Source organism: Melanotaenia boesemani, chromosome 19, assembly GCF_017639745.1.
Source record: "Melanotaenia boesemani isolate fMelBoe1 chromosome 19, fMelBoe1.pri, whole genome shotgun sequence".
NCBI classification, from domain to species: domain Eukaryota; kingdom Metazoa; phylum Chordata; class Actinopteri; order Atheriniformes; family Melanotaeniidae; genus Melanotaenia; species Melanotaenia boesemani.
Genome location: NC_055700.1, coordinates 6,338,493 through 6,365,235, shown reverse-complemented (window position 1 = coordinate 6,365,235; position 26,743 = coordinate 6,338,493). Strand labels below are relative to the sequence as shown.

Below are 26,743 nucleotides of genomic sequence, written 5' to 3'. Positions count from 1 at the left end.
ATTAACTCCGTCCTGCCAACAAATCCACCGCCTCTGGCTGCATTCGAGCTATTTTAAGGAGTTAGTGCCCTGCCCTTAAAAATCAAACTCACCACCTTCCTCTCAAAATGACTCTTTGCATTTCATCAGATGCAGTATGAATCATTCCTTTCTGACTAATTGGTGCCGTTTTTTTTTTTTACTTTTATGTTTATTATTTCACTTTCACTCTCTCTGATTGCCTTGTATACTAAATAACATTGATTTATGTCTTTAACACTTTCTGACAACCTGGATATCCCACTGTAGCAGTGGGCTTTGGTTCAACTAAACTTATCTGACTTTTCTTTTAAGTGTCAGGACAAAAAGGGATGAAACTATGATAAACAGGACGATGGTCCACAAATTAATCATGCCTAGAAGACCAATTGTTGTTTTATAAGTATGCAATATTGTTTTTATGTATCTTATATGTCAAATACGTCTGTAATTAAATGAACATTTACCCACACCTGCCATGATTTTCACCCAAACTCCTAAATTACAGAATGTTTCAAGGCTGTGAAATACGCTTTTCTAATTTTTCATATGCATAAATAAGACAGAGTAAAAAAAAAAAAAAAAAAAAAAAACGATTACAACAGGTGCTTATCAGTTATTACGTGTCTGCTTCAACATTTTTTTTTTCCTTTTTCCTTTCTTTTGTCTAATCTGTTTTCAGAAAGGATGATGGTTTTTTAGATGTTTCTTTGCAGGAATAATTATTGCATTTTGTTTTGTATAATTATTCACTTGTTTACTTGTACAGACATCTTTCCAAATATTTTGAAATGCATAACAGGAGAAATATCTGAATTATGAGGACTACGTCAGATGCACAGGAAACACACAGTGCACACAGAAATACACACTATAAACACCTCAAATATCCGGTAAAATCTATGAATTTATTTAATTTGACATCTCAGCACAAACTTATTAAATATATAAAGCTAAGATATTGAAAGCACAGAGAGAGGGAATCTTATACACATGCAGGTCACTCATGATGAGGAGTTATGAAACGGTGACGCACAAAGTGACGAAACAGAGGATAGGACAGCATGGGGCAGATAAGGGCTTGAGGCGTATTTGAAAGACATTTGTCACAGGTGGCGGCTACATTTGGAAGGGTGACACATGTAGGGAGGAGAAACTGTCCTGGCAACCTTTAAATGGACCAAACAACCTTTAAAAATTTTTATTTTTGTGCTGTTCATGGTTTTTCAACACCCAATTATTGGCACTGTGGACTCATAAACACAGCACTTCAAATATTTCATGAAATTCAAATTAATGAAAACATTTAAATGAAATTTGCAAACTTATTCTGTAGTAATTTAATGATTCAGTATGTAGTGCTAACTTAACACCATGCAAGACTTTTGCAAAGCTTAATGTTGACCCTGAGCCATCTGTAATGAAGGTTTCGGCCTGTGTGATAAAACAAGTGGGTATTCATGCAAAGCAAATATACTACACAATAACTAGAAAATTTTAAGACAGTCTTTGTGGGATAATTTTCTGTGAACAGGCTGGAAACTTGCTAAAAAGTTGCATACGCACTTCAGGTGCAGTCGTCTTTGTCTTAACTGTTTCATAATTTGCCTCTACACTAACTGGATGATTTTACCAACACCGGAAGTGATGAGCTGGTCATGACTCAAATTATCTTCAGGAAAAAGTTTCCTCTGTTGGAAGTTTGACGTTCTCAGGAAATGAGGAAACAATAGCATGAACGTTCTCTAGATTGTGAGTGAAAGAGGGCAATCAGCGGGAATATAAATATCCACATTTAAAAATTATCAAATGACACTCAGGATTGATTAGAACCTTTTATAAATGCAACAAAAAACATAATTACTGCATGGCATCTTCCCATGGGTGATTATCCCGCTCGATTGCAGCCAATCAGAGACAAATTGCATTGTAACGAAGTGGGTTTTTGCAGGCACCATCTGTGCACATAAAAGAATCACACTTGCCGCTGTATTTAGTTTCAGTAATTTTCTCCCACGTCACAGCAGTGGATGTCACTGCAAATAAACTATCTGCTTTGGTATTTTAGGAAATAAATCTTACAGAGGAAAACCCTCAAAGCTTCAGTCATTCTTGTGGTCCCTGAGCTGAGAATATTAGTTTGTTACTTGAGGGAAAGACATGTCAGCTGCTGGACCCAGGTGGTCTGTGATGACTGGGATCGCCATGCATTATCAAGATTTGGTAGTAATTTCTTTAAAAAAAAAGCTTATATTGCCTGAAGAAATAAGCAGTGACAGAAAGGTGAAATGAAAGCTGATTTTACACATTTTACAGTCACACACTAGCTGTCAAAGCTCAAAAGTCTGACTTTCCTGAGGATGCATTCAGACAAAGAGAAATATCTGGTAATAAGTCTAGATGAGCAGCTCTTTAAATGCACATATTTAAACATATTTCAAATTGAATGTCTTAACAAGTCTTGCCCTTTAACAATTTAAAATTTTTGCATAAAACAGGTTGTTTTGGGTAAAAGACTTATTGTAGACAGAACCATTTTTAGTCGTGGCATCATCTGCTACTGGAGTATAGCTTCAACGATAAATTGCATTGGTGACTGGTCTGAAATTAGTGTTTATACTGACCCTACAGTCAAGATTATAGCCTGAAATGATATACATCATTCACATCTCAAGAATCTTCCCTTTTCAATGGTGTATCACATGTGCAGGTACATAGAAGGTAGACTTGGCAAAGTACATATTCTTTTGTCATATCCCACCCACGGGACATCTGGTACCAATGGTACATTCTGAATGCAAATTCCTGAATGTAATACAAAGGTTAAACCATCATCACTGAAACACATGGTGGACACTTGACATGTTTATTATGAACTGCATTTTCCATAACTTCACCTTTGCACCTTCATGAGGGGAAAAAAAATCTTTCTCCTTGGGGAAGGGAGCTGAACAGACAGGTAACAAGAAATATTATATATATATATAGTGAAATATTAGAAATAAAACATCTGACATTTACAATTTTGGGAGGACAGTCTGAGCTGGGAGATCTGCTGGGACAAAAGCTAACATACAAACACAGCTTTAGATGACAAAGATATTTTTAGAGGAAATCACTGAATTAACTAACAATAACAAACAAAACTAAAAGAGTTTTAGAGCTTAATCAGAGTTGGTTGAATTACACTGATTCATTGCAAAATGAACATGATAATAGTTTGGATCAGTCAGAGAGATTAATTTAATTCACAACCTTACATTGGGAAAATTTCTAAATAATTAGTTGATATGACATTAAATGTGATAAGATCACTAGTTGGGGATTTATATTTAGTTTACACTTGATATTCTGCATGCATCTACTTGCTATTTTTATTCTGCTCTTGGAAGAAGTCATTGCAGGCGACAGTCAGGGCGGCCACCAATACAACAAACTCGTTGAAATCCACCTCGTTGTCCTTGTTAGAGTCTAGGTCATTCATGATTTTCTCCACCAGCATCGGATCTTTCTGAGACTGTAAAGCAAACAGAGAAAAGCAGGAACTATAACACCGCTGTTCATGGTGGCTCAGAACAGAAATGGAAAGCTGATAGATGGTGCTGCTAAATGACCTGTGTATAAGATCACATACAACATTTTCTGGTTTCACCTTTTGCTTCAAGACTGAGGAACACGACTGGCTTTCCTTTCCATCTCTGACCTCAGATGCAGAATCTTTGTTTCACTACGTGGTAAGATTTAAATTCAACCCACAATGATGCATCTCAACCAGAAAATATCAGCCCCCTTTTTTATGTAGAGCATCAAACAATGCAAAAAGGTTGGAGTTAATGCTCATGGAAAGGTTTTGTGGCTATAAAATGAGAGAAAATGTGTGGTATTAACATGCAGCATGACGTTTTATTGATATCAATGTGCTATGTCATTATATCCAGCAGTTTTTAAAGCTCCCTTTGAGTTTAGAATAAGAGCAAAAGCTCAACAACAAATCCTACATATTTTTAATTAGTAAATAAATCAAGAAATTCTCCTTTGATTAAATTTTATTTATTGAACAAAAAATATATATATCTTTGTGTTGATGAGAGAAAAACTTTTTAGCTTAACCACTTTTTAGAGGTTTCACAGGGCTCTATTCTTAAACCAATTTAATTTACACTCCATGTACAAATTTAGCTAATGTGTGTCAAAATATTCTAGTATATGCAGATGATGTAGTCATTTTTACACAAGCAGAAAATGTTCAGAAACATCTGCGTTTCATGTCATGTGCAATTAACTTCACATTAACTGCATAAATTAATTAATGCAATTCATGCTATTCAGTTAATGTGCTCATTTGATTTTAAATCTTGTTGTTGAATGTTCAAAGAAAAACAACCGTTAATCATCTGAAATTCTTATATTCCAAATGAACCTTTAGACAGTACCTCTAAGATGATTTTTACTCAGTAATTTTTTTCAACACCAAACACTGTATTACTTTGCTGTAACAGCACTTCTTTTTAGGTGTTTAATAGAAAATCTAAATATTTTTATTGTCTGGAAAAATATCATGTAGTCAGCTGTGACAATTTTATCACTTCAGAATAAGTTTGCATTGGGTTTGCATAGACTTGGCATTTATCCTTTAAATGAATCTGCCACTGAGAAGACTAACAGTGGTATTGGTACCAGGGCATTATTAGAAAAACTAGGAGTTCCCTGTGGATGCACTACACTGGGACAAACTGTGTTGTCAGTAAATAGAAGTAAACAGTTTCTTTGCAGATGTCTACTACCCCAACTTTAAGATTCAGCTCAAACAAACAATTGCATGTTGTTTTGTTTGTATTGTTTTATTTCTATTTATGCAATATTGTCTATAAAGTTTTATTTAAGTGCCTTGGGGCTACAGATATTGACATTTTGTATTCCTGCAACAACGATCATTTATTTGCATTGTCTCGATTAAATAAATAAATAAAATATCAAAGTTTTCTGTCAACCGAAACTGATGGTGAATGTCTTACTGCTGCTACATCTATTCTCAGAGGTGACTATAGCTCAGGGGGATGTGATGACATCGTAGGGCTGTCTATATTTGGAAGTGATATGGGCCAGTGATGATGATGATCATCATCATGGTGTGTGAACACCTGAGGCTTCCCATTCTCATGAAGGAGGACAAGCAATGCAGAGAAAGACAACCAAAGGCATCAGAGGTTTAAGATCTTGGTTGCTTTGAGGATGCGTTGGTCTCAATCACTCCAAAGTCAGTCTTTCCTGGTTGCTATCACACAGACTCAGAACCTGGACTTATCTCAAATGACCTTATTAATCTCCTTCTCCACATCCTTTATTTCTCAATGTGCTATGATGTGAGAGCCCTGAGCAGTTACACTCTGACAGCAGGATAAAAATCAGTAAAAAATCAATTTCCTCTACAAGGTCAGAATACTAAATCATCTGAAAACATCCTTTAATTTGACCTTTGTGTGAATAAAGCAAAAGCAAAGTGTCCTCTGAGATGCTGAGAAATCTCTAACCAAATTAATAAAATTTAAGTGCATGATAAACAAGCAGATAGTGTAACCAGGATAATAAAATGTCTATGTTACCATGAGGAAGTCCGTGAGCTCGCTGTTCAAGAGCTGCTTCAGCTCGCCTTTGTTGAGCTTGTGTTTATCGCCATCATTTCCAGAGTAGTTGTAGAAAACTGTTATCAGTGCGTCCATGGCACCCTCAAGCTGGCTTGGCATTCTGCTGGAAGGATAAAAACTCTTGCAGCTTTGTGGAAAAGAAAAAAACAAAAACAAATGTTTTCACACTTTATAAACTCTAAAACTGTACTTACATAAGAGAGAGAAATAAAGTAATTATTCTTAGATGAGAGAAGTGTTCTCACCTGGTTAGAGTCCTGTTCAAATGTGAAGAAAGATGCTGCAGCACAGCTTGTTTATTAGGAAATGAAGAGAAGCTAAGTGGGCCATCCTCTATCTTTGTGGAGATAATTAATTCCACAGGTGAAAAACCCATGGTAACCATCTTCCTTTCCAGATTTTAATCAGTATTGTTAAGTGAAAAACAAAACATGCACTGATGCAGCCCTGGAGCCCTCATGGGCATTCATCAAGACCTGGGCCATGCATGGGCCTTCACAGGTGTGTCTGCATCACTCATTACATCCCCAAAGTCACTCTAGGAGGATGGGTTAAAACATGTCTGTGCTTTTAGGAGGACAGTCATTAAGGACGACACATTTTTTTCATCTTTTATGGCTGGCTTTTAATGATTTTAATGATTCAACACAATGAGTCATGAAAAGGTCTTCCACATGAAAACATTGTGTTACAATATATAACATGACAAAAATAAAAAAAATAATAAAAAAAGGTTTTGTGTAATTTAATAAATAAAGAAAATCTATTGCCTCTGATAAATGAGAGCCTCACCAGGAGAAATGTGTAATTAGATATATATGATATTTTGCACTTTATTAGCTTTAGATTTAATAAATTAAATCCATTGTCATCTACACTTTTTAAATCTTAAAACTAATAACACACTTGAGGTAAAATTCATTTTTCTTGTTAACATACAAACATACAAGGGAAACATTTTCACTCCACCAGTTTAAACCAGACTACAAACTGGGCTCAGGGGAGAGTTTTTTTGTTTTTGTTTTTGCTCGTCTTTTTTTTTTTTTTTTTACTCATGAGAAATAAACCATGATGACATAGGGATGTCATCGTGGTCATTTCTTATTTAAGCCAGTTGTAGGATGTGCATTTTACTTGTAATACACAGCAACGTTTGCTCCGATGTTAAACCAGTCTGATGTTCACTGTAAAATATAACATTTGTTTATTAGAATATTCTTAGTGTGTATAACTTTTTAATCTAGTTGTATCTTAAATAAGTTGTATGAACTTTGGGGTGTAAAAAGTTGTATAAATGACTGTACTTAACTTGAATCTAAATAAGATGAGTACATGAATAATGGTGCTGGTGGTAGTGGGGGTGTTGCCCAGTGCTGCTGACTTCTATCAACCCTCCGGTCATTTTGACCCAAAATGAAATCCTTTTGTAATCATTTTTACTCACTAAATAATCTGAAAGTTATGGGTTTGTCTTCATTACACTTCATTCATGTCAGACGAAAGATGTGACAAAGAATTGATTAATAATTTATATTTTAAATAAGAGGTAAACTAGGGTCAGAACTCAGAGGTACAAGGTGTAACAACACTGGGACATTACAAGGGTCAACAACAAATTAGAGGTAAGGAGGTCAAATTACCCAATATATTTTTAAAGTTTTTTTTTTTTATTTAATTTTATTTTATTGGTTAATCAATAATTCAGATTACTCAAAAAAGGTTTCTAATGATTTCCATAAGAAGTAAAAAATCTGACAAACTATAATGCCGTTTCCATTTTCTAGTCATAATTAGTAAAATATCTTCCTTGTTTAGTTTTTTACCTTATTGTGTTTTAACTGTCATGATGAACAGCAATCATCAGTAACAGTAATTTAAGAATGATAACGTAAAAATAAAATAAAAAAAAATCATCCCATGTCACCGTTGATGATTTCTACCTCTAAAGCCTCTCATTTGAGGAAGCCTCAACATTTTTGGTCTCCTTATTGACCTCATATCAGTAATAATCCACCTTTCACCATAGTTTCAGTGATGTTATGGGCATTAAACACATCTGATAACAGTGGCTGATAATAAAAAAGAATTATTGTTTTGGGAGCTTTCTTCTTTTTTTTTTTAACTTGTTCTTTAACAAACAGAACTCAAAAATGTCAGTATCAGCAACACGCTGTCCAGTTTAAGATTTATTAGTAGAGGTGCACCCAAGACTGTGTCAGCTCACCAGTACTTTTTCCTCTTCATGCAAATTATTGTGCAAGCAGGAAACAAGGCAACATAATTACCTTGAGCAACACTCAGCCTGGGACACTGAAGGGTCCTTGCTTGGTTTACAGTCCCCCCAAGCGGGGGGTTGACCATCCATAATAAAGAAATCAACCAGGTTAAATTCTATAGGTATCTTGGAAATTAAGTTGATTACCTCTTCAACAGGAATGATTATCTGTGTTCTCATTTGCAGCAAAGACTTTATTACTTATAGACTTAGGGTGTTTGCTGTAAACCAGAAAATCATGCTTCTGGAGAGAATCTATAGATACAAGAATCTCTTGGCACAAGCAGAATCTATGCTCTTTGGTACAGTTTCCCATGAAGGTGATGAGGACGAACGTGCTAAGAATGCATAGTAGTATCTTGCTTTATTTATTTTTTTATTATTATGCATCCTCTTCTTCCTTTTTTTCTCCCAAAATGGATCATGTACAATATATCTACATATGATATATATTACTTTTGTTGTATGGTTTGATGATTGTGTTCTATATTATTACCTTATTGATTAAGTAAAGGCAGTAAATACAACAACATCAGTCCAAGAAAATTTCCCAATGAGGACAAAAAATCTATATGGCATGGCATGGCATGGCATGGCAGGCATAGTGAGAAGGAAATCAAACAAGCCTTAAAACTAAAACATTTGCCCATCCCGGTCAGGTCTTTGTCCTTTAAAGTGTACTGTATTACTTCACACTGCTTTATATTGATGCTACTTATCATAAATCAAATGTGTTCCTGCTCCAGAGGAAAAATGAAACTGCTTGTGACTGGCTTTGCTGTTTTGCTCACTGTCTTTGTTCTTTGTTTCACCTTGTGTTTCAGAATTGTCATGCTCTCATTGTTGGGTTTATTTTTAGCAACCACAGCTTTCATCCTTTGTCATTTTGTGTCCTATGGTCCCTCTCAAACCTCCTCCTCTGTCACTGTGTCATAACTGACAGAGGAGAATAACACTGTTAAACCTTTAGCCCCCACAGGCAACACCTGAGGGATGTCAGTTGTCAGGTGTACCTGCAACTTCTTTCCACTGTCATCAATAAAATAATTTTCCATTTGTTGAAGTGATGTAACTGTTTCCCCTCACAGCGTCAGATTGTCAGTGTTGCTCAGGAAGTCGCCTGTGGAGCCTTAAAAACAAAATTTCACCAATTTAATTTAAACAGAATGAGCCATCATTTATGGAAATAAACTATGTCAACTGCTTTGACATTAAATTCTGACATAAAGACAAAATATAAGTTGCACTGGGATTTTATGCTTTTTAAAGGGGATTGATGCTCCCTGCCTATAAAAAGGTTTGTCTCCTTCCTACATGACAAATGATTCATTTTACATTCACTTACATTCACCCTCAGGTCCTCTGCAGCGTCCTCACAGACACTAAAAGGACAAAAATATGATGTTTCCTTTCTGTTTGCACTCAAGCTTTAACAAGACTGTTACAGAGAAGATCTACTCTGAGCACTAACGAAGCTGGAGAATTTGTGTTAGTAATTATTGTTTTCATGCTTTCATGTTATGCTCTTTCATGAGGTCATTTTCTGTCTAAAAAAAAATAAATAAATAAAAACGTTGGTAGAGTCAGCAGAAAATCAGTCTAACAGTTCCTTTAAATCTCCACAATCTGAAACAACTCAAGAGCAGTGAAGGTGTGTTTTCAGATTAATCAATAATCTTGTGCAAAAATGACCAACTTAAATTTAATGAAAGAGTGAAGCACCTGCAACTGGGGTGGCCATTTAAATTTAAAGCAAATTATTTTCTTTATAATTGCAAGATGGAGCATTGACATCAATAGAAGACCAACTGTGTGGCTTCAAGCCTCCAGTACTTCTCTCACACCTACAGTTTCCACTACAAGGTTTGCACTACAAGTCTTTCTTTCATGATTTTATTAATTTTTCATTTGACATAAAAGATTTTAAAGATCACAATATATTATTTGTGCATGAGTTTTCTTCCTAACACAAACTAATGTGTACCAATGCCTACACCAGGGGTCTGTGGCACTCTGAACCTTTCACAACGGCTCCTAATAGATGCTTAAACACTAACTAAAGATATACAAAAACAAATGCAGATTTTTAGCAATTTCCCAGTTTTTTTTCTGGAATAATAATAATAATAACGTGACACTAAAAGTACCAGTAATATATATATATATATATATATATATTACTGGTACTTTGTCATTAGGTTGAAAACTATGAAGCATAATAAACACAATTTCCCACAAATATCTACATCCTATAGAAGAAAGTCTGTCTATCCTGTTTTTGCAAAAGTTTTATGTTTGTCTTTGTTTTAGAACCTAAAAATATAAATAAAAATGTGGTTCTTAAAAATTTACAACAAATTTCCTATAGTAGATATGATATATGATATATGATATATATAATATAGATAAAAATGATAAGTTGTCTTGTAACATTGCGGCTTTAAACAAGTTTTATATTTAGCTGAAGGAAAAATATCTGTTTGGATTGTAAAGGTTGCAGACTGCTGGCCTACAGTATCACAGCTTGTCATTATGTTATCGGACACCTGCTGGCACCCAGCAGTGGTCTAGTGTAACACTAAGTTCAGCTTTGTTTATTTTAACGACACCAGTGACAAGTGGTAAAGCAGATCCAGAGATGTTGTTTTTTTAATGATTTACAAACTAATTATTGTGACAATGTGCAAACAGCCATACTTTTTTTTATATTTGAGAAGTTAGTCATGTAAATTCTCTTCTCTGACTTTGACTGACTGATGAAAATTAATTACCACTGGTCAGCTGCATTATGGAAACAGCTAAACATCATAGCAGGCCACATTGCACACATGCACACACGCGCACACACACACACATACAGTAAAAGATTGTCAGAAATTTTCTGTTCAAATTCATTCAGTATCTCTTCATGTTTTGCTTGCTGTTTATTATGTGTGTGTGCTCTGCAAAACACACAGTGGCTTGGAGTGATATTTTCTGCTTATCTACAGGGAATATGAGTTCAGAGGATTTTTAAATCACCACATCTCTTCAGGTTTTCAGTGATGCTGTTTCACCAGCAAAAGCTACCCGAGCATGTGGGGGCATGTAGAGATGTGAGAGACAACAGAGACCCAGTCGTCTTCACAACCAGGATCTTTTGGTTGGAGGATGAATGCAATTCCATGTGTAATATTTAATTTCCCTTCCTACTAGGGATGGATAATATGATCTGGAACCTAATTTTCACTTTGAAGATGCAACTGGTACATGTATCTTGGATTGAATAAAATATACTATAAACAAGTCAGTGACCTTAATCTGGTATTACAGAATCTTTTTTTTGTCCTTCCTAAAGGGACGATTATGATCATTATGATAGCAAAGTTACTTATCACAGTCATAAAAGTTACTTATCATAATTATTTGGAGTTCCCTTCAGCTACTGGTTTTTTCACAGGGTTTCATGAGTGACCGTCTTTACTTTAAGGTTAATTTCTGCTGCCCTCTGCTGGCCAGTATTAGAAAGTGTGCTGATCACAGCTGATTTTTGCTCCCTATAGTGGACATTTTGTTGACAATGTCTTAGAGACATGATGCATGATTTTGGAAAATTATAGGTTAAGTTGTATTGCCTGCAGCGGTCCTGCATAGTTTTACATACAAAATGGATAAAATGACATTAGTTGCAAAAAACTATACAAATGTTTTACAAAAAGTCAAAACAAACAACAACTTTGAATTTAACTTGTTTTTTAACAACAGTGTCATATATATATATATATACAATGGGGGAAATAAGTATTGGACACGTCAACTTTTTTCTCATTATATTTATTTCCAAAGATGCCATTCATGTGACATTTCTTCCAGACACTGGTATTAACTCAAATAATCCACGCATGAAAAGAAATCACAAGATTCAAATCCATAAATAGTGATTATGTGGAATTAAGTGCAATAACACAGGAAAAAAGTATTGAACACACCATGGGAAAGCTGTATAGTTTGGCAAGGAAAGGCACCATACCATCTCAAACCTGAAAGTAATTAGTCTTTGTACTTCCTATAAGTGCAAACCAACATCAGCTGGGTTAGTGCTAATTGATGGCCCTATAAACAGGTTGTTTTTTTTACTAAGTAGTCAAACAAGACACATCTCATGATGGGTAAAAGCAAGGAGCTCTCTCAAGACCTTCGCAGCCTGATTGTTGCTCAGCATCAGAATGGAACTGGTTATAGACTTATCTCAAAGAATCTGAGTATTCCAGTAAGCACCGTTGGGGCCATTATCCGCAAGTGGAAGAAGCATCACCTTATCATCAACAGGCTGCGCACAGGAGCTCCTCGCAAGATTTCTGACCAGGGAGTCAGAAAGATGGTCAGAAGAGTTCTCAAAGAGCCAAGGACCACCCGGAAAGCGCTCCAGAAGGACATGGAGGCAGCAGGTACAAGTGTTACAGAGAAAACGATAGGCAATGCACTCCACCGCCATGGCCTCTATGGACGTTCAGCCCGCAAGACTCCGTTCCTCAAAAAAAGGCATGTTGAAGCTCGTTTACAGTTTGCTAAACAGCATCTGGATAAGCCTGTGGAATACTGGGAGAATGTTGTCTGGTCAGATGAGACCAAAATTGAACTTTTTGGCTGTCATACTACACACCATGTTTGGAGGAGAAATGGCACTGCACATCACCCAAATAACACTATACCAACAGTGAAGTTTGGTGGTGGAAACATCATGGCGTGGGGTTGTTTCTCATCTCGGGGTACTGGCAGACTTCATATAATTGAAGGAGCAATGAATGGAAACATCTATCGGCACATTCTTGAGATGAACCTGCTGCCATCCACCAGGATGATGAAGATGAGACGTGGCTGGACCTTTCAACAGGACAATGATCCGAAGCACACGGCAAAGTTGACTCTCGAATGGTTTAAAAAAAAAGAAAATCAATGTGTTAGAATGGCCCAGTCAATCACCTGACCTAAATCCGATTGAACATTTGTGGAAAGAACTAAAGATAGGGGTTCACCAGAGGGCACCAAAGAATATTCAAGATTTGAAGACAATCTGTGCGGAGGAATGGGCAAAAATCACACCTGAGCAGTGTGGGCGATTAGTTCATACATACAAGAAGCGTCTGGAAGCAGTCATTGCAAACAAAGGCTTCTCCACAAAGTATTAAACGAGTCTCAGATAGTGTGTTCAATACTTTTTTCCTGTGTTATTGCACTTAATTCCACATAATCACTATTTATGGATTTGAATCTTGTGATTTCTTTTCATGCGTGGATTATTTGAGTTAATACCAGTGTCTGGAAGAAATGTCACATGAATGGCATCTTTGGAAATAAATATAATGAGAAAAAAGTTGACGTGTCCAATACTTATTTCCCCCATTGTATATATATATATATATATATATATATATATATATATATATATATATATATATATATATATATATATATATATATATATATATATAGTAAATAGTAGTCTGCCGCTGGTGACTGATACTTGTCTTTCATTGGTCAATGTTATTTATTTAAAGTATATAATGGTGGATATATAATGACCATAAAGCATTGATGTTATTTGCATTTTTAATAGAAACAATAAATTAAACAGAAACTCATGTGAAAAGAACATAACATAAGCAGTATATCTGCATTATGTACGGAGGGAAATTATTCTAAGTCTGAAAATGTTTTTAACCCATAAAATGTAATAAAACTGACAGAAACTAAACAGGGAACAGAGCAGAGAATAGAAGGTGCAAGTGGTGAAAACAGTACATGTGGGAAATTGGATCTCAGTATGTCAGTCATGTGCAAACTTTTTTACATCCTGCCTCAAAACGAATGTCGACTTTTCCATCACATAAATATTATGCAACATCTTAATCCTGGCGTCATTTGAAGGAAAGTCCAAAATCACCCATTTTCTTACGAGTGATTTCTGACTAGTTTTCAGTAAATCACTGAACAAATATCGATTGGCTATCACTTTTACTGTTTGTAGCCTCAAGCCCGAACAAAAAGTGCTAAAAGAGTTGAATTGCTACCGTCAGTACTTTTCCCTCTCATTGTCCATAGTACTCATTTCCGAGTTTAATCAGAAATGTTGTTCCATAGCATCCACAGTGACAAGGTACTAGTGACATGCTCATGGTCATGAAATATTGTTCTGATTATCAAACTGGCAAGTAAATAAATATAAATAAACAATAAAGTCTTTTTTGCTGATAATAAGATCCCTGTAAAAACGTATAACTGAGTGAGTTTATTATTTTCATTTTAGTGATGGGGTCAGGTGGTTCACAAGTGACACCTGGAGGGTGTTCGGTGTCATCTGTTCACTATGTGAGGTTAATGCAATCTCAGTTATTTGTTTGTTGGAGTGTGTGTGTGTGTCTGTGTCTGTGTGTGTGTGTGTGTGTGTGTGTGTGTGTGTGTGTGTGTGTGTGTGTGTGTGTGTGTGTGTGTGTGTGTGTGTGTGTGCGTGCATGTGGAGGGGTGGGAGTGGGGGTGTTCCTGCTCTGAGATGTGGTTAGATAAAAACACAAGGCCCCTTAAGGCAAGGCAAGGCAGGTTTATTTGTATAGCTCCCCAGGTAAAAAAGTAATATACTTTAATGTACTAAAAATGTACTTAATTTTCAGAAAGTACATTTCTAGCACATTTTGACTTTATGTGTTAAAATAAAGTAAACCAAAAATATATTATAAATGTATTAATTAAAAATATATTATTCCCTCAGTAGTACTTCAGTTTACTTAGATAAAGTACACTATGTAGTACTAATACTTAAATTCATATTAAGTATATTCATATAAAATATACTAACACTGAAATATATATAAGTGTTTTATTAGTATATTTACTTATTATGTACTTCGAATGTGTTAAATATAAGTTTAATGTCAGTGTATTTGCATCTACTTTTATCAAGTGCACTTTTAGCACCCTTTCAATAAGTTCACTTTTATAATACTTTTTTTTATATCATTGTTAGCACAGCAGTGTTAAAGTGCACTTAAAATAAGTATATTAATAATTGAATACTACTTCAGTGGTAAATTAGTGTATTCTTGATAAGTACACTATAAACCAGAACAAATTCATCAGTATGTAGCCATTTCTTTTAGTGTGCTAAGATCATTTTAAAATAATGTACAATAACAGTTAATTTCTGCAGCTGACCTTTTCTCTTCAATATTTTAAAATAATGTATTTTACCAGCAAAATGCAACAATGCTGTTATGTAACAATACCTTTTCTAATTGAAAAAATATCCTTACTTTTCTATTTCAATTTTAAAATGTTAGCAATTAGTGTTATAAAGTATTTGGACTATTTCAACAGCACAGTTGTTTTTATGCAATATTTAAAGATCCATCCATTCTCCAAATGTAATGGTGAGTTTTGAATAAACATGAACATCAACAACAGAGTTCCTTTCAATTGACCATGTGCTTTTATATAATGCAGTAGTCACCAGTATTTCTAATAAGAAAACAGTACAACCTTGTGTATTTCTTATCATCACATGGAAAGTACATATTCCAAAGCTTGGATTGTTTCACTTACATTTGACAGCAATCAGAAAACACATTACACTTATGAACATATTAAGATGTGTAGATAACAGGAAATTTGCTTTGCTGCTTGACAGAAAAATTAATCCTTTGAAAGTCTTTGATTTTGCATGAAAACAGTCTGTTAAAGTTCAACATTTTGAGGCCAGGTACAGTGCCTTGCAAAAGTATTCACCCCTACAATTTTGTTTGTGTTTTGTTATACCACAACTGTTATACTAACTGTTTAACAGCACAGTCTTTGTGTGCTTGCCCATGTATGCCTTATCATTTTTACAGACTTAATCCTCTGAAGTTGCCATTTTTGGACATTGTCCACTAGTTTTAAGGCACACCAAGAATACACACTGATATGTAATCCCTATTTCTTACAATTTGGCAGTGGTTTCAGCAATTTTTCTCTAACTTCCCCAGTAACTATTTAATCTCTCTCTACATTATTTGGTAGAGGAATAACATATTGTTTGTCTCTTGATTGGATCAAAACACATTTCCTGTGGAACAGGTCAGTGGGCACCGCATAAACATTCCTAGATTCTGACACCTCAGACATAAAAGTGGAAGCAATGTTCAGTTGACTATCCTTGCAGAGCTGTCCCTCAGTCTTCACAAGCTCCTTTACCAATATACAGTGCAATGACAAATCGCCTGCTCTGAATACTGACATGCAAAGAATTCTACATAATCTTCCATCCTGTAACTCCACTGTTGAGTTGATCCTTTTTTTTAGACTTCTGTTACTGCTGGAATGATACAGTACGCCTTTTACAATGAAACGGTGAAAACAAACACAGTGTTCGACTGTAACACTTAGCAAGTCTTTGATAGCAAGTTTTTCTAATGCTGACAGTTTGTGATGACAGGGATTACCAAAAACCCTGACATTTTCATTCAGGGTAGATGAATTAGAACTTGATACATTGCTGTTTAGGAGATGTGAAAAAATGCATTTCACCCCTTCATTAGCATCTACCATGTACTTTTCGGCTTTTTGTGTTAGACTCCTCCAGCAAAGAAACCTTTTAACTATTTGCTCTGGAACATGTGTTGTCCCATTGAAGTACTGTAACAAAGTGCCATTAAATGATTCAAAGGAAAAGGTTGATGTGGCCCACAAAGGGCCCCAGTTCCTAACACTTGCTGCAAGGTGTGTCAGAAGATGGACATTAAATGTCATATTTGCTGCACCATATAACTTCTCAAACTGCAGTGAGAACTTCTTGAGAGCTCTTTCAGCTACTTCAATATCACAGCGTTTCACCTTTTCTCCCAAAAGAATGTGCATAGCGAACACAAACAGAAAAAGGTGGTTCCAGAACTTCTTTAGTAAGACCCCATTCAGTAAAGGCAGGCAATAGAATAACAGGAATGACCTCCACTCTGATGCTTTCCAATATTTTCTGTCTGCAACAGATCGTGGTACTCTTGTTATCTCAACAGGGGGTTGAATTGCAATGAGCTCTTTGTCAATGCGGTCTGATTTTGCTCCTAAGTACCACTCTTTGTCATGATTTCTTGAGTCAAACCACAGTTTTGCTAATTGCCTTGTCACACCAAGGCAGACACAATGCTGATACTCTGGAACAAATCCATTTATCATTTGAAACTTTGTGAGTTTCATTAATGGTGAAGGTCCTTTTACTCCCATTACTGGACTGTCTGGTGTTGCAGCCATTGCGTGATCAAAATGCTTAGCTTCAGTTCTAAGATGTGGTTTTGGGCCTTTGTTTGTGTAAGGACCACCACCAACATGGTAACAAAAATCACATCCATAAAAGCCATTAAACTGTTTGGTGTTTCTTAGAAGTGGGCGAGCAACTGAATCTGAACTGCATATCAGAGCATACACTTTGGAGACATGTTGTACATTTGCTGAGTCCTTCCATTTAATACCATTTTGTTCTAAAATTTGCAGTTCATCAACAAATGGCTTCAAATATGTTAAGAAGTTTGGCTTCTTCTCGCCAAACCAGAGACAAGGAAGACAGATATTTGCCTTCCGTTCTTTAGGTTCAAGTTCTATAACCTGGCACTGAATGGGCCAAATTTGATACTTTGAACTCCTGAAAACTGGAATTCCATCACAGTTCCAAATTAAAGTTATGTCATCCTCACCTAATTCACCTGATTCTTTGAGTTTATGGTACTCTTCTCCACACTGTATATCTGACATGACATCTGCACATTGCCAGTCTTTTTTTAAACTTTGGTTTTGTTCAAGCAATGTTTTGATTTGTGAATCCAAACTAAGCACTAGAAAGAAACACCCACTTTTGAGACAGCTCTCTGAATCAGTTACTGCATTACAAGCTCCACACTGTAGTTCACTGGTATTATTTACCCCCAAGTAGTTTTCACATGCTGGACAGTAAAAATGGGGGACATAATTTCCATATTGTCCATAAGCTTTGTGAAAAAGGTATGTGGTTACTGGTACCATTCCAGGGAAATGTTCATTAACAATCTTCAGTAGATGTTCCAGTGCCACACCTGTCACATTGTGCCTTAGTACATAAGACATCAGTAAGATTAAACTTTGTCCCTTTGTCAGTGGAGCTCCAGGATACGCTGGATCATCTCCATCCAACAAAAATGTCTCTGCCTGCGAAGACATAAAAAAGACAAGATACTGTAGAAAACTGTTACATTCATCTGCATTAAAAAAGATTGCTTACAGATTTACAGAGAAAACATAATGTACAATAATACATGTTAATAACCTGTTGGTTTGGTGTCTCTTGCTGATCAGTTGGAGTAGCAGGCACATTGCATCCTGGTTGCTTCTCTAACATGTCCTGGCAAAATATAAATGGAAGCATAAATATTTTCATTTTCATTTCCTTTATAGTTTTGACATATAAAACAATACTAGTGCTCCAAAAGATAAGTGGTAGGTACTACAAGTCATATGGTAGTTTTTACATTTAAAGAATTTGCCATGTTGCCTTCTGGGGTTGTTAGCAGAGAGTTATGCAAATGGAATATACACTAGCTTCATATAAAACTGATGTGATTTCAGGGGAAAGGATGAATGTAGTGCCTGTATTCAGTAAATATACAAAATGTGTAACTCCTTGCCCAAACCTAGAAAACAAATTAACTCTATTAACAAATCAGAAACAAGAATACTGAAAAGCACTAATCCTTGGGTGGATGCAAGACAGGGCATCTGTTTCTATCAAGACAGTGAGTTCAAACATTAAGCCAAAACTGCATAATAATGCTTAATAAAAAACAAAATTGTTGTATTGGCGGAATAAAAAACATCAGATTTAAGTCACATTAAGCAAGTTAAGCCACATTTGCATTATATGTGCAGTGAAGATCTAACAGATGGATAATATCCAGGAAAATGGTGACTACAGCTTCACATACTGAAGAACTGTAGCCATCAAGTGCCAATGTAGGCTATAAGTCAGCCACCTGTTAGAAACTTTGTTAGCCTCATGTGGAACTACTAATTTGCTTGAATCACAATGTAAATTAAACATGAATGAATAATGCAATCATACTTTTAAATAGTTATATGTACACTGTAGTTATAATTCTGTGACCAAATGAGACCTTGCTGGTGTTCACTTTCAATACATGTTTATTATCGGTAGCCTATATTACTATTTGTAGACGTCGGTTTAGAAAAATAAAAAGTACTCTATTCACATTTTCTGTATCAATTAAAGGGGTTGTTTTTAGGATAAAAATAAAACTAGTAACTTGTAACTATAGTACCTGTGCTTCTGGTCCGATTTGCATATCTTGTTGATCCCCACAAAATTGAAAAGTGCAGTGTGAGTAGGTGGAGGGTGGCAATTCTAGCACTGGGTGGGTATTTCTGGAGACCCCCTCTCCGGCAGGCTGCATATAATGAAGATATAATACATGGAAATTCTCAAGTGAAGTATTAATGACAATAATACATGTATGTGTCTCATTTTAAGGAAATACACTATAGAGGCTAGGACAATCATTATTTTCATCACGTTTAATTTAATTGAAATGACTATTATACAGAAACTATACATATAGTACAACACAGCAATTAATATCTACAATTTCAATTGCTGGTATTTTAATACCTCTGATGAATCTCTGTTTGGTCTGTCCTGAAGCAGATGCTCTGTTATTGGAGTGACAAGATGCTTTCCTCTCAAACATTCTAAAGATGACTGACCGCTTGGTCCTTCTGCAACAAGGCCCTCATCGGGAACATTCTGATCATGAGACAGCACATCGATTTATTTAACTATAATACTGTAAACATTTAGGGTATGATAAACATAAATAAAATTATGGATGAATAAAAGCTTTAGAGGAAAGTAATATGTATTTTGTGAACCCCTTCATTTTATTTCAGAATGGAAACATAAAACATAATGATCACTGTTTTTACCTGTTTGTTAGTTGTGGGATTGTCTCCTGGATATTCCTCCAGAGAATATGTTCGTTCACCGTTATTTGAAAGTGGAATCTGGGGAGAGCAGTTGCAATGTCAACTTGCATGTAACACTATCTGCAATTCATATTGTTGCAAATGAAAAAAATGGTCTACCTCTTTCAAGACTCCTCTATTGTTAGTTGTACAGGATGCACTGAGGTATTTCTTGTAATTTCCTCTGCAGTTTAAAGTATTCTGCAATGAACAAGACAGTTCTTGCGTTTAAAATGAAGAATTATTCATCTTATTCTATAATCACTGCTGTTGTTGATAATAAATGTGAAAGCTCAAATACCTCGTTCTCCTTTGCTAGCCGTCTGTATTTGGTTGCCTTTGAAGGTTGGCTCGACTCATTCAGCAGATATTCTTTGTAATGTCTTTTGGGTGCCATGTCTGCGGGCGGTTTCTCTAAGCCCGCTAAAATACATCCATGGGTAAAGTAAAGTGCAGAGGGCGCGCGCAGTGTCCTGGATAAAACGTCATCGTAAACGTGCGCATGCGTGCATGGACATTACGGTGTACACAGACTTTAAAAAAAAATGTAATTATATATATATTTTTTTTTGCAAGAACGTCTGCGTCTGACAGACCATTTTCAATGTCAAAATGGAAAATTTGAATGTGGTGGACATTTTCCCAATTGACCCTAAAGTACTCGTGGCGCTGTGCTGCCGCTGATTGGTTACCCCCGAATGCAACGCACTTGAATGTACAGTAGATGCTGAGGGAAGCGTTGTCGCAGTTGAGTTACAATGGCGCAGTTCAAGTTCGGGATGTTTTATTTTAGGGACAACACAATTCACGTCGAAAGTACTGACATTGTGACACCTCAGTACAGACAGCAGCTCGTTCAGGTATTAAAACGGCCGGACCTCTCCAGTGAAGACGGATGGATACAAGTGTGCTGGGGCACCAGGAAAGCACCTAAAAACAAGGTGGCCGCGAAACTGCTCTTACTCGGAGGTTTGTATTGCTCGTACTCGGAGGTTTGTATTGCTCGTACATGGTGTAAAATATCTTTTGAATAACTGTTCTTTCTACTAATGACTAAGTTCAACAAGATAATAGGCAAACTTATCATTCACAAGCTGCATTAGCTAATAACTAGCTAGCTAGCTGTTAGCGGCAGACGGCAGCTAATGCTAGCGTAAATGGTGCTAACTTAGTAACTTCTGCAACTTCAGATGAGATTTTGTGTGAACATTTGTGAGCGTGCTGTGTGGAGAATGTTTAGCAAAATTGCCCACTGTAAAGAAAATAAAAAGAAAAAAATTGTTGGTACAAATTTGTTATGCTAGCACTTGCCAGCCACTAGCCTACTGTTAGTGCTGTTAGTGTTAGTGAATAATTTGCCAGGGGCTCATGCTAATGATTGTTAACGTTAACCTTGTATGTAATTTAATTTTTATGTAACTATGTTTATAAAAAAGACTTAAAGTGACTTGTGTATAATATTAGATTGACTGTGGTGCATTTCACGAGACATACAAAATACCTAAAATATTGAGCAAAAGAGGGAAAAAAAACATGGTTTTGATAGTTTGTCTGATGTATGGTTGTGGTTACAGACAACTACAAGGAGTTGATGGGGAAAAAAGAAGCCTTCCTCAAGGATGAGGACATCTGGCACATGGCAGTTGCAAGGAGAAGGACCACACCATGTACCACAACACGTGATGGAAGCAAACCAAAGGTTATTTTTGTTGCTTGTGTTGGTAGTTTCTTTAGAAAACACACTTTAATTAATAGTTATATTGTGTTGCAACTAGGGATGCCACAATACCACTAATTTTATAGATAGTTCTGACGGCATCCAATTTTGTCCATAACAAAGTCGATAACAGTGTTGCCAACTATTTTCAGTGGGAAGTAGCAAAAGCCTGCAGGAAAAGTCCTGGATGTCTCTAGATAACGTCATGTGCTAATTTGCATATATATGATGGCATGAATTTATTACATATATGCAAAATATAAAAAATATTTTAAATTAAGTTAAACTAAACTGACTGACCAGCGTTTATTTCAAGAGGCTCCTCAATGTGCATCCAAATCTGCCTCTAATGTTAAAAAACTGTTTATACAGGCTGTTGCATCGACTGTAACTGAAGTATCGTGAACAGATAGATGATCATGCACTGGAATAAATTCACTATTGTTAACTAGTAAACTAGTTAAACTCAAATAGTATTTTTAATTGTAACACATAAAATCGTTAATGAATTTATGACACTGTAATACTATGATGTTTTTTAGTTGAAATGTTTTTCTAAAAAATCTCTTCACCAGAAAGCGTCTATGGTAAAGTTCATATGTTGTTGTCATGTAATACATTCTTTCTCTTCTGTACAGAAAAAAAGAATTACTGCAACTTCCAGTCTCACTTCAGATGAAGATGAAACACAGATTGACCCATCACAAGTTTTTCAAACAAATGTAAGTATTTACGGGAATAAGGGAATATTGTGGGAGGATAAGACATATTTTCCTTTATAAGTGGCTTTAGGTTTGACAGCAGTGCAGTTGCAGAAGTGGCTTGTGGCACTCCAGCTGTGTTAGTTTTGAAATACTGACACATTGTATGATATTAAAAGATAAAATTGTGAGTAGTGAGTACTGTTACTCTAGTGAAATATGGTCTGACAATACCTTAATAAGCTGTACAGTAGGTGATAGATTCTACAAACATCTACAAAGATGGATATTTACCCCTCTTGCCTTTGCAGTTTAACATTTTACTTTTTCTGCCCTTTGTTTAAGAAGCCGAAGATGACAAAAGCTGCAAGAGACAGAGCCCTTTCCCAACTGAAATCCTCGCTGCTGAGAAGAAATCCAACAACCTCCACCTCCTTGACAAGTGATGTTGATACAGACATAGACACCAATGTGGACTTATTTGACCCACCTCAGGCTTCAGAATCAACTGTAAGTATTTACAAAACACAAGAAATAAAACTAGAATTAGGGCCCTATTGTTTCCGCGATCACAGAATTGCAGACGGAATCGCGGAATTGAGCAATAAAAACGGAATCTACTTTTTAACACTGAATATCACGGAAAATGACATAATTTGACTGAAATGCTGTTAACGGTGTCAGCGGCACAGATCTCACGCGGTGTTGTTTCAGTGCGCTGCCCTCTCACATGCTGGACCCGGTTCGGCACATAGTTACAACAGTGACAACAGTTCTAATCTGAAACGAGTTATTAACCATTCATTATGGTCTTACTCTCTCTCCTTTCTCCTCCAGCGGTGCCACGGTGCAGAATTACGCACAGGGCTTTCCACTGTATTTATACATTTATAAAAATAATTATAATAATTTTTATTTATAGAGCATTTTCCATCAAAGTGCTGTACAGTTACAGAAGGTTAAAAAACATGTGAAAACAGACACAACAATAACAACAATTCAGAAATGAATGAAAGAAAAGGCAAAAACACCTACTCATACGTGACAGTATACAAGTGGGTCTTAAGCTTGGCTTTAAAGACCTCAACTGAACATGACTGCCTGATGTCCAAGGGAAGACTGTTCACAAAATAGGTGCGCGGAAGGAAAAAGCCCGCTCACCTGCTGTTTTTTTTATTCACCTTTGGGACACTCAGATAATCAATCGTCTGGGAGCGCAAAGGTCGTACAGGTACATAAGTCTTAACAAGGTCTGACATATAGACTGGAGCAAGACCATTTAAAATTTTGTAAGTGAACAACAGCACCTTGAAATCGGCTCTGACCCGAACAGGGAGCCAATGAAGAGAGGCCAATACAGGGCTAACATGTTCATAGCGGGATAGTCCAGTCAGCAAACGGGCTGCTGCGTTTTGGACTAATTGCAGACCACGAATGCTCTTTTTGGGCAGCCCAGATAAAAGCACATTACAATAATCTAACCTTGAAGTTACAAAGGCATGAATAAGAGTCTCTGCGTCTTTCAAAGTGTACAGTACAGTTCACAGTACAGTAATTAGTAATTTGTAAATTACAGTAATTAGACCAATTGATAAAACTTTGAATAATCAGTTGACACTTCTCCTACAAGAAAACAGAATGTAACAATTGTGCGAACGATTACTGGAATTTTTTTCCAGGCTTTGAGATTTAATTGACTCTGGATTATATGTTCACACAGTATCACAGGAACATATAGTTATTTTACACCATGCATTTATTCCATACAGCCACGCTGTCCTTTCCTCCTGCGCTCTGGGAGTGGACAATATGACGGAGAGATGGTGGTGATTAAATTAGATTCTAAGAATATGTTTCTGAAACATCAGCCCGACGCAAAATAAGTACGCATGGGTCAGAGTTAGCTTAGAGCTGCGCACATTCTCCCGTCAAGTTTGTTTTTTAGAGATCACAACCTTGGCGTGAAAAGTCACGTACGCCACTTTCAGCCTCGTTTTGTGCGTACGCAACGGTTATAAATGAGACCCCAGGTGAGTCATACTAACATAGCATTGTTGACATTTTCATTTATGCAGGACCTGGGCCAAGGGGAAAGTGAAGAGGAGAGTGTCCTGATGGATCAGTCCAGATCCAGTGTTGACATGCAACAGGACGTGATGGATGCTCTGAAAGGTATTCATACAAAGAAGAATTGCTTATGTTTTTTTTTTTGTCAGTAATTGTATCGATAGGAGTCTTATCTCTCATATATCTGTGACTTGTGTTTTTTTTCCTTAATGCAGAAATTCCAGCCTTAGTCAAGTGTGTCAGAGATCTTATTACAACCATGAAGAGAATGCCACCTGTCATGGACACTGACAGTACAAGTTCTGGTTCTTCCAGTCCAGCTCCAGAAATGGTATGTTTTGCATTTATACACGTTTTGTAAATACTGCCTTTTTATTACAGGAAACATTTCATCCAAAATTGTTGTAAACTACTTGACTGTTAGCAGTTTTGTCTCTGTAGTCTCGACCCACATTTTGCACGAACTGTATTTGATAGAAACTGTTTTTTTCCATTTCAGCATGCAGTTGTTCAGAAATTATACTTTAATTCATTGAAGACCACTTGCAGAAATTAGAACTCAACTAATATTTGGCATTCAATAGTTCGGCTTTGTCTTTTAAGAAATGCTTTCCTAATACCATTTCTAATAATTGACTAACTCTATTTCCTGGACACAGATTTCCTTGGGCAACACGGGGGTGCAGATCAGCAAAAACTGTTTCCTAAGACTAAACCGAACAAGAATGTCCCTGTTCACACAGGACTTAGCTGTGCTCATCTTTGGGCGGGATGTTTTGGCATCCTCGACTCTCACAGGAAAACCAGGGCCTACTGGAACAGCGAAAGAGCAGCTAAATCCGGAAAAGCTGAGTGCCCTCGTTGGTAAGTATTGGTTAAGTCTATTTTTCCTTATTATCATTTTGTTTTTATGCCTCTACCCTTGCCTTGGCCATAGCCAGAAGCAACATGTTTCAGGTTGTCCTCATGTATGTATGCCCCCTTCTTGCTAATGTGATAACTCTGGAAAAGCATGATTTGTAACACCATTTTATTTGTCCTTTTCTATTTTACAGATACAGTTATTGCTGAATTTCCAGGAACAAATGTGTCTGATGTGAGGGCAGTGATTCGGAGAAAATGTAACAATGAGAATTTTGTGAGCAAAAAGAAACAGTAAGCAGTAACATCAGTAACTGTTTGTAATAGTTTTTGTTTGTTTGTTTTTTGGTGGACATACATTTTGAGTTTTAACAAACTGTGTCAATGTTTCACATGTAAAAGTTTCAAGAGTCAGTTTAATGTTCATCCCTGTCATTACTAGCTTCTCTGCAGTGCACAGCTAGCAGGGTAGTGCTACACAGCTATTGTTTCTTTTTATTTTTTACTTTTATTATTGTTTTTTAGTTAAGTTGTTAAAACTAAAAAGAATTCTCTGGGGTCAGATGATCCAAATTTGAATAAAAATGTTACGATGAAGAGAAACTGTTTGAAAATGTTGTTTTAGATGTTTTTAAAGATGTACTTAAATGTACTTTATTATGCACATTTTCCCTGTAATGCCGTGCATGTTAAAAATAAACTTTTTTTCTATCTCAAGTATGTTCTAATTATTTTTTATGTTTACTTAAAAGTAATTTAAAATTCAAATTAATTATATAAAAAATATACTTTCTGTGTACTGTTGAAGTGTACTTTAATGAAATACATCTAGTGTACTTTCTGCACACATAATTAGTGTACTCAAAGTATATTACTTTTGATGTGCAAAGTATAGTAGTAGTAGTATAGTAGTATACTAATGATATATCATGAGTGCTACTTTAGACATACTAAAGTACAACTTAGTGTGATTATCTGTACTATTTTGAGACACCATTAAGATGAACTATAGTATACTTAAGTACAACTTTTACATTTTTATTTAATTTTTGTAAATGTATTTAAAATGCAATGGCAACACATTATGATTACATTAGAAATACATTTCCAGTATATTCTAAATTTATTAATAGTAATCTGAGATGTTGATTAAAGTATACTTTAAATCGAACTAAAGAACATTATAAATAAGTACAGTATTAGTAGAGGAAAGTGTACTTAAGTATATTTAAGTTGATCTTAATGGTGTCTCAAAATAGTACAGTCAAGTACACTAAGTTGTATTTTAGTATATCTTAAGTAGCAATAATGACATATCATTAGTATACTAAGTACGTTTTTAGTACTCGAAAATAACACACTTTGAGTACAATACTTTTGTGCTCATGAAGTACACTAAGTGTACTTAAATTTAGTATGTTCAAGTATACTTTTTTTTCGCCTGGGT

General features: G+C 35.8%; 3 protein-coding genes across 5 annotated transcripts in view; 1 reads left to right on the top strand and 2 right to left on the bottom strand.

Moving 5' to 3' along the window:
• Positions 1-3,054: 3,054 nt before the first annotated feature.
• s100z (S100 calcium binding protein Z) overlaps positions 3,055-26,743 on the bottom strand; it is a 29,312-nt gene continuing 5,623 nt past the window's right edge. Inside the window, exons 1-3 of one of the 2 annotated variants that reach the window (XM_041970347.1) lie at positions 5,909-5,924; positions 5,622-5,790; positions 3,055-3,535 (exon numbers count right to left, since the gene is read on the bottom strand). In XM_041970347.1, coding sequence (XP_041826281.1) covers positions 3,380-3,535; positions 5,622-5,762 — 297 coding nt within the window. In that variant the 5' untranslated portion in view covers positions 5,763-5,790; positions 5,909-5,924 and the 3' untranslated portion in view covers positions 3,055-3,379. Of the gene's footprint in view, positions 3,536-5,621; positions 5,791-5,908; positions 5,925-26,743 lie in introns of those variants that run through there. The other variant, XM_041970346.1, reaches the window with a different exon arrangement.
• LOC121630202 lies at positions 15,373-20,351 on the bottom strand. The gene is made up of 7 exons (XM_041970341.1): positions 20,252-20,351; positions 20,071-20,151; positions 19,912-19,989; positions 19,598-19,732; positions 19,251-19,376; positions 18,242-18,316; positions 15,373-18,123 (listed from the first exon to the last, which is right to left on the bottom strand). The coding sequence occupies exons 1-7, from the start codon at positions 20,345-20,347 to the stop codon at positions 15,943-15,945; spliced, it is 2,772 nt and encodes a 923-aa protein (XP_041826275.1). The 5' UTR covers positions 20,348-20,351; the 3' UTR covers positions 15,373-15,942.
• LOC121630203 lies at positions 20,709-25,924 on the top strand. Of its 2 annotated transcripts, none has more exons than XM_041970344.1 (8): positions 20,709-20,919; positions 21,525-21,649; positions 22,306-22,389; positions 22,717-22,878; positions 24,444-24,540; positions 24,651-24,766; positions 25,095-25,299; positions 25,491-25,924. In XM_041970344.1, exons 1-8 carry the CDS (start codon positions 20,709-20,711, stop codon positions 25,592-25,594), a joined length of 1,104 nt encoding a protein of 367 aa, XP_041826278.1. In that variant the 3' UTR covers positions 25,595-25,924. The 2 variants fall into 2 exon arrangements, with proteins under 2 accessions (XP_041826278.1, XP_041826276.1); XM_041970342.1 differs by having other exon boundaries at positions 22,714-22,878; positions 25,491-25,922.